Source organism: Pistacia vera, unplaced genomic scaffold, assembly GCF_008641045.1.
Source record: "Pistacia vera cultivar Batoury unplaced genomic scaffold, PisVer_v2 Contig674, whole genome shotgun sequence".
In the NCBI taxonomy this organism is placed as follows: domain Eukaryota; kingdom Viridiplantae; phylum Streptophyta; class Magnoliopsida; order Sapindales; family Anacardiaceae; genus Pistacia; species Pistacia vera.
The window spans coordinates 307874-316853 of NW_022196528.1; the positions used below are offsets into that span (position 1 = coordinate 307874).

The 8980-nt window shown below is 34.9% G+C and overlaps 1 protein-coding gene across 1 annotated transcript; it reads left to right on the plus strand.

Annotated features, from left to right (window-relative positions):
• Nucleotides 1-337: 337 nt before the first annotated feature.
• On the plus strand, nucleotides 338-1782 carry LOC116113198 (UDP-glycosyltransferase 91A1-like). The gene has a single exon (XM_031399349.1). The coding sequence runs from the start codon at nucleotides 373-375 to the stop codon at nucleotides 1780-1782; it is 1410 nt and encodes a 469-aa protein (XP_031255209.1). The 5' UTR covers nucleotides 338-372.
• The last annotated feature ends 7198 nt before the right edge of the window (nucleotides 1783-8980 follow it).

The window sequence follows — 8980 nt, forward strand, 5'->3', positions numbered from 1 at the left end:
TTTCAAAAAACTAAGAATGTTCTATCGAAATTAAATATTAGCCAAATGGCGGCGAAGATATGGATGTATGGATGTAGTCAATGACCAGATCTATTTGTTCACCATATTCTAACCTTTACAGCATTTTCTACAGATTGATGGAGTCCACACGTCTTGTTGTCCTAGCAAGAAATCATAACACATTAAAATGGAATTATTCTCAAAGATTCTTCTACCATCCAAAAAATATTAAATTTGTGACAAAAAAAAGAAAAAATAATGCTCTAAAATTACAATAAGTAATCAATAATCATATTCTAACTATTAATCAGTAATATACTAGCTTGGAGACAATATATACTGTGTTTAGAAAAGCTCTCTTGCAGGTCTAAAATGGCTGACAATACCAAGCTTCGGATAGCAATGTTTCCATGGCTAGCTTTTGGTCACATGATTCCTTGGCTCCAGCTCGCTAAGCTCATAGCTCAAAAAGGTCATGAAATCATCTTCATTTCCACCCCTAGAAATATTGATCGCTTACCAAAACTCTCTCCAAATTTAGCTTCTTTCATTCATTTTGTTAAACTTCCCCTACCCCAAGTAGAAAATCTCCCTGAATACGCAGAAGCCACCATGGATCTACACCACGACGACGTTTGGTACCTAAAACAGGCATACGATCGTCTCCAAGAACCCATGAAACACTTACTCCAATCTCTTTCTCCCGACTGGATTTTTTACGATTTTACAGCTTACTGGCTACCAACTATAGCCCGTCAACTCGGTATCCCGCACGGGTTCTTCAGTATATTTAATGCGGCGGTTCTCGGTTACTTTGGGCCGCCGTCCGCCTTAATCAACCGTGCTGATCATGATCTCAACACGCCTAAAGATTACACGAGACAACCCAAGTGGGTCCCTTTCCCAACGACAGTGGCGTTTCGCCTCTTTGAGGCGAGAAGGATCTTCCATGGAATAACTGGAGACGAATCTAATGTCTCTGATTCTTATCGTTTTGGTGAAACACTCAGAAGCTGTGACATTATCGCTATAAGAAGCTGTGTGGATTTCGAACCTGAATGGTTGAAAGTTTTAGAAGATATTCACCGAAAACCTGTTATTCCGGATGGCCAACTCCCCACCACGGCGGATGATGCTGGGGAGGAAACGGATACGTGGAGGTGGATTAAAGAATGGTTAGACAAACAAGAAAAAGGTTCAATAGTGTATGTTGCATTCGGTAGCGAAGCACAACCGAGTCAAGAAGAACTCACTGAGATAGCTTTCGGGTTAGAGCTCTCAGGATTACCCTTCTTTTGGGTGCTGAAGAAGCGACTCGGACCAGCTGACACTAAGTTGATCGAGTTACCAGATGGGTTCGAGGAACGAACAAAAGGGCGTGGAGTGGTTTGCACGAGTTGGGCACCCCAACTCAGGATTTTGGCTCATGATTCAGTGGGGGGGTTCTTGTCTCACTCTGGGTGGAGCTCAGTAGTTGAAGCGCTTCAGTTTGGAAGAGCTCTTGTGTTGTTAACTTGCTTTGCGGATCAAGGGTTAATAGCTAAGCAATTAGCGGAGAAAAAGATTGGGTACGTGCTTCCTAGGGAGGAGGGAGACGGTTCGTTTACAAGGAAATCAGTGGCGGAATCACTGAGGCTTGTTGTGGTTGAGGAAGAGGGTAAATTTTACAGGGAGAAAGCCATGGAGATGAGAGGTTTGTTTGGGGACAGGGATAGACAGGATCAGTACGTGGATAATTTCCTGAAGCTTCTTGAATCGCATAGATGTTTAAAGCAAGAATAGGTGATTAATGCCAATTAAGCGTCAAGCTAGTTGTTTGTATCGTACTCTATGTTTTGAGATTGACTGGGGGCAAAGTTAATCATCATGAACCGCAGATTGTGTAGTTTCAGATAATTATGTTTTGAATAAAATGTATCTTTGCGTTGCATGTGCTTAGTCAAGGTAGTAAACTGATCATCTTTGGAATTTGACTATTAATTTTATTAGGACAAAAGTTTTATTTGAAAAAAAAAAGAATACAACGTTATTAAAGATTTTAAAATAATGCATGATTTTGAAATATGTTATAAATAATTTCCGATAAAATTTTTCATATATATGGAGAATATCTTCAGTAAATTAGATGGACGGCTTGCTTAATATAGTCACCAGGTCTTCCTACAATTTCTCTCTGGTCTTTTATGAAATAATGGAATGCTTGCAACTTCAACTTAAAAGTTTTAAGATGGAGTTGCAAGCATTCCACAACTTATTGCCCTCGATCAGCTCCCGAATCGTTCTTCTGTGACTTCTGTTTAAAAACTCCTGCCTACAGATAGGCTTCTTCCATCCTTAGCCACTATTAAAAACTTATTGACACGGATCCCGTTCTCCAGCAAAACCTACCCTTCCCTTTTCATGGATAATTTTTTTATGTGACTAATAATATGTTACGTGACAGGTCCAACTAAGTACTAATAATATGACTTGTGACATGCTGGGTCAAGTCGTCCCACCCCACCATCAGGTTTTGAGCATGGTTTTAAAACCCGGCCCAACTCGGCTGGTTTAACCGGGGCCCAGGGCCTTTGTTGGGCTAGGTCACCCATTTTCACTATTTAAACAATCCCTAGAGTGGTGATCAGCGATCAGACGATGGTGTTTTTTGTCGCAAAATCATTCAATTTCGACTATATCTTGGGCATATTTGTTGGGGAATGGCTCAAAGGATAAGTGAGATTTGTATTTGGTGTGTTGTCATTGCCAACTAGTCGACTGTCAATTTACATTTGAGGTGTGTTTGCTGGATTTCAAACCTATAGGGACTTATGCATAATTTTTAGGGATGTATTTATTGATTTCAAACCTCTAGACATGCTGACATCATCAGTTTGACCCACCAGTCAAACTGGTTCAACTCGAGACCCGACCACTTTGTCGGGTTTCACTATGGGCAAGGTTTTGAAACCTTGGTTTTGAGTTCGTGCCTTCAACACTGATTGTTATATGTTATGTTCAAATAAGTAGATATTATTATGTTTGAGTGTAGATCTACACAAATTTGCTTTTAGATTTCTTGCAAGCATTCTTTACCTGTGACATGTCATCAACTTAAATTGAAAAAGATCAAATTAACAACTCCATTGGATCCTTACGCTTTGCTACTACTCACTTATGCAGTGGCGGATCCAATGAATGACGAGTGGGGACCACAGTTCCCACTCAATTTTTAAAAAATTTTAGATTTTAGATTTATTTAAATTTTGTCCCTACAGAACTTTGAGATTTTGGAAACAGAATAGCCTCCACGGTAAGTTTGGATTTTGTTTTTGTAAAACCCTGTTTTTAATCCTAATATATATATTTCATATTTTTTGTGATTTTTATTTTTATGCAAGGGGATCTGTCGTTTTTAAAAGTTTTATTAGGAGTGAAAATGAAAAGAATAAGAGCTTATAGGTTTGTATATAACTGAGGGGAGAAATCTAGGCATTTTTACAACAAAGAGTTGATGTGGCGGGGTCATGGTGAGAATAAGAGAATTTTGTAGCAGTTTCATAATTCAAAGAAACTGTTTTATATATAAATTGGGCTTTTTACCCAAAATGAAGAAGAAGAGAGAAAAACTCATAAAGAAGAAAGAAAAAAGAAGCAAAGGAAAAGGAAAAAGAGAAGAGAGGGAAGAATGGGTTTGTCCAGCTTTATCCATAAGATTTTTCTGCAGTTGAGTTGATGATCTTGAAAACCAAGCTAAGACTTATGTTATTGACAGTGCTTTCTTGTGATAAATTTGCTGAGTTACAAGGAATTAGTGATTAACTAAAATTTAGTTTGGTTTAAAAAAAAATTTTGTATCCGTTGGTGCATAAGCTTGTGAAAGTTGCATTAATTGGTTTTATCAATTGCAACTGCGACCGTTGAAATGACTTTTTCTGTAATGAATCTTGTAAAAAGTCGGTTGCGCAATAGAATGAGAGATCAATGGATGAATGATTGCTTGATTACCTATATTGAGAAAGATGTATTTGATACAATTGACAATAAATGATTATCAAACATTTTCAGAACATGAAAACTCGTAGAGGACGACAATAAAAATTATTTTATTTTTACAAAATTGAGTTTTTTTGAAGATATTTATTTATTTTTTTAACTTCTGTTGAAACTCATCATAAAGGAAAAAAATATAGTGAAATTGGTTTCAATTTTTTTTTTTTTTTTTTTTTGGTTTATTTTTACCCCATAGAGTGAAATTCTTGGATCTCCACTAGGGGTGTTTGGTTCTGGGTACCCGGCACTTTTTGAAGGAACCGGAACCGACAGTTTCCTTGAAATTTGGAACCAAACCGGAACCGACAGTTCGGTTCCTAGGTACCTAGTACTAAAACCTGTAACAACGGTTCCGGTTCTGGTTCTGGGTACCCTGTAAATTACAAGGACCCCCAAAAGTTTTTAAAATGAGAAAAAAAACCCTTAAAAGCTTACAAATACCCCCCCACCTGGCATTTGTTAACAAAAATAATTACAAATTATAAATTCAAAATTACAAACTCTATTACTTTGCAAAGGTAGATTCTCAAAAGTCAAACCAACTTACTTTAAATGTTATGAATATAATATAAATGTATTCACATTACTTTTTCTACAAAAGTTTTATTAACCCCCATAATCTTTAATTTTATTTTATATATCTCGGTTCTTGGATACTGGTTCTGGTTCCAATTCTAACGGTTCCAAAAATTTGGAACCGGAACCTACCCATTGACAATTGGTTCTGGGTAGGAACCGGAACCAAACCCAAGATATCCATCGGTTCCGGTTCCAACTGGTTCTTTTGAACACCCCTAATCTCCACTACACTTGCGTCTTTCTTTTGGGACAGAAGCTCAACCATCAAGCAATCCTTGCAAAAAAGCGGGTTCATGTTTTAAAAAAATCAAAGGCCAAAGATGTATACGTGGCAGTTAAAGGGGGATATGCGACAATATGAAACTAAACTTATAAATTAATCTCAATCTCGTTCGCTAATGATGTAAGATGTGACATATTATTTTTCGTCTTTAAAAATTTTAAATTAAAAATATTGTTTACTTTATTTTTATAAATTTCATAATTTTTCTTACCAACACAATCATTTCAACCGAAAGTCGAAAGAAACTCATGTATCTTTTATCTTTCGCTCACTAACAAATCCACAATCCAAGAAAGAGAGAGAGAGAGAGAGAGAGAGAGAGAGAGAGAGAGAATGAGGGTGCTATAGTTAGTGGTGGTTGAATCGCGGAGATAACAATAAAGGATAGGTCATAGAAAACAAAGTAAATTGCATGTGGTGGCGCCGGTCAGGGAGGAGCCAAAAAATGTTTTCTGGGGGCCAAAATAATGTTCAATGAATAAAGGGGTTAGACAAATGAAAAAATTTCATATATATATGGGGAAAGTGATCCGCAAAGGTAAAAATTTAGTCAGATGTATTGTAACATCAAGGTGGAGTCCACAAGGTGGAAAAAAAGAGTCCATTATTGCAGGATCATGTGGTTAATTTCACACTGCAACTCAAACATCACTGCATAATTACATGAGGAATCCAGGTCAGGATTTCAAAAAAATCAAGGCAATATATAAAAATCTCAGTCTTCTGGCCGACAGTGTGTCCTTTGGAGCATTATCTGTAGGCTGGTGGAGTCCCGGCCACACCATCTGTCCTCTTAGTAAAAAATTAATGAAACTCTTATTTGAAATTATTAGAGCATCAAAATGTATTATTCTCAGATAAAAATGTTTCTACTTACCCTCCAAACTCTTATTTGATAAAAAATGTATTTTCTTATGTTATTAATCATCATAATGTGATCCATATTAGAAATAAAACCTCTTCACTTAAATTAAGGTGATCCATAAATGTTATTATTTTATTATCATTATTGATTTTTTTTATTAATATAAAATCAAGATTTTTGCTCGTACTATATTATTAATAAATCGCAATTTATTAGTGAGAAAGAAATTTTGATGAACTCCTTTCGTTTTCCTTTATTTAATAAAAAATAGTAAAATATTGTATCTCGACTCCAAACTTCAGCATTAATTCTTCCACAAAAACTAAATAGCTTTCTTGTTTGCTTTTGCTTTGCTTTGCTTTCATACTCATCTATTGTTTTCTTCTTTTGATAACCAAAACCATGGCCGAACTTTTGCTCTCTGCAGCCCTTCCTGTGTTGTTTGAAAAGCTTGCTTCCTCGGACTTGTACAACTTTGCATTTGACAGAGGGGTACGTTCGAAGCTGAAGAAGCAGGAGAGGAAGTTGGAGAAGATTGAGGTTGTTCTCACCTCTGCGGAATCAACAGAGTTGTCAAACTGTGGCTGGAAGATCTTCAACAACTGGCCTATGATGTGGAGGACATTCTGGAAGAGTTTGCCTATGAAGCTTCGCGACACAGTTCTGCCCCTTCTTGTTTCCAGAATTTCACTCCGCGTGCTATTAAGTTCGATGTTAGCATGCGATCCAGGAAAGAAGATATCAGTAGCCGGTTCGAAGAGCTGTGTAAAGAAAGAGCTGAACTTGGATTAATGCATGAGACTTCTGGAGGGACATCAAGCGCTTCTTCGCAGCAAAGAATAGCTAGTTCAAGCGTGCCCACTGAACCAGCTATTTGTGGGAGAGATGAAGACAAAAGGAGAATCTTTGAAATGGTGTTAAGTGATGAAGCAAGTAATGCCAACCTTTTTGTGATAGCCATTCTCGGCATGAGAGGTATTGGAAAAATAACTGCTCGTGAGGTGTATAATGACAAAGCGTTGAACAGCAAATTCATGACAAAGATTTATGAATTAAAGCAATTACCTCATGCCAATTGTTTGGAATTGTTTAAGAGCATTGCATTTGGAGATAGAGATCTAAAAAGGTGGCCTATTGTGCAATTTTGCTTATATATTCAATGAGAAGGAATTTGGCCGTTTGTGGATGGCAGACGGTATTATTCAACAATCAATTGAGCAACTGGAAGTTGCAGGTTAGCACTTTCATGATTTATATTCAAGGTCACTATTTGAACATTCAAGTAATAATAGCTTTAAATATATATATACTGTATGACCTCGTCCATGATCTAGCTCAATCAATTTTTGGAGAAATCAGTTTTAGACTGGAGGGAGCAAATACCAAACTACCAAAATATTTTGAAAGGTCTCGTTATTTGTCTTATATTTCTGATCAATTTCATAAAAAAATGATGAATTTGAGGGCTTACAAAAGTTTAAACGAGAATTATCAAATGTATAAAAATTAGCATCCGTAGTTAGATTAGATCCAGAATTTCATAACTATTTTATGCAATTTCAATGTTCCGAGCTACGTTGAACATTCATCTTGGTATTTTATTGACCAGGATTCATTCCATTTCAAATTATCCTGCCATTTGCCATATTGTGATATAAATTAATATCCAAATTTAATTATTATATAAAAAATTTCATGCTAATTAAATTAAACACACTAATCTTATTGCTTAATTAATATCTGAAACGCTTGAAAACACAAAACGATTTAACATGTCCAGAAGATAAGTTTCAAGTCCCAGCAGCTGATAAAGAAATTCAGGTACAGCTTCCTNACAGGAACAGTAATCGTGAGCAGTTAATTTGTAATGAAGATGTTATTATGCCTGGTTTCAAAGTTGTAGAATAATCCCTCCACCTTTTGGAACAGAAATCTTACAATTTGGTCCATCAACTGTGCTATCCAGTTCAATAAATAATTAATCATAGAAATGTGAAAACCTCATAAGCAATTAATATACCAGTCAAAGACAATAATCTTTATCTTTTTTTAAAGGAATGAGATGTAAATAGCTCTTAAAGAAAAAAGAAAATCAAAGCATTCCCAAAAAAGAATATGATTCAAGCACCCAATAAAATAAAGTAAAGTTGGGTTCTTTGCCTTCAATCTTTGAGATAAGTATTCATCTACACTCTATTACTAAGTTGAAGAAATAAAGTAAACTTACTAAGTCTCAAAGCTGTTTCTATCATCCAGGAAATACTAAATTTTAAAAGCAAAGGAGTCACAAGGATGAAGAAAGCAAAATGGGTAAGGAAAAAGAGAAAAAATAAAACTACATATTAATGATTAACCAGTGTACTTTAGACTTCATAATCCTACAACTAAAAATTGATGATCTTGAAATATTCTCCGTTCTTTATCTCAAAATGCTGAAGAATAAAGTAAATATTGTCTGCTCAAGCAAGGTCTTTATTTATCCAATAATCAAAGTAATTTTTGTACTTTTAAGTGAAGATAATGTAGTGTTTTATTATTGTTCTTAGTAGTCCCCTATTTATTATTGTTGACATAGAATAAAGAAACTTATGGATATTCACAAAAATTAGCCCATGCTACAATTATAAAATAAGTGGAGCTACTGACACCCCCACTAGTGGACTAAAGAAACCACATATCTTAAAACACTAATGGACTAAAGAAACCATATATCTTAAAACACGTGTCTATTTGTTACATTATTTGAAAAATGTTATCCTGAAAAAGTGTTTTAAGTTGAGTTGAGTTAAATCAAATTGAATAGGATTTGAATTTGAAAATATGTTTAGTAAAATAATATTAGAGTTAAATAAAATGCTGAATAATTTTTTAGTACATTTTTTGATAAAGGCTTTTAAGAAAAGATAGTTGTTTGGTACATTTTCTAAAAATATTTATTATTAGATTCTAAACTTTTTCTTTTTTTTCAGTTTAATAATATTAAATAGTTGTTTCGTAATTTTTTTATTCACTAATTTAAAAAAAAAAAAATTGTCCATAATAATTTCAACTGCTAATACATAATTCAAAACTAAAAATTAAATACATTACAATATGAGAGCGACGGTGCCATAAAGGAGTCATACAACATATCTAAATAAGAAAGGATGTTAACCGATCCAATGGAAAATCATGATAATATTAAACATATTAAGGCAACTAATTAATGTATGAATCATTCC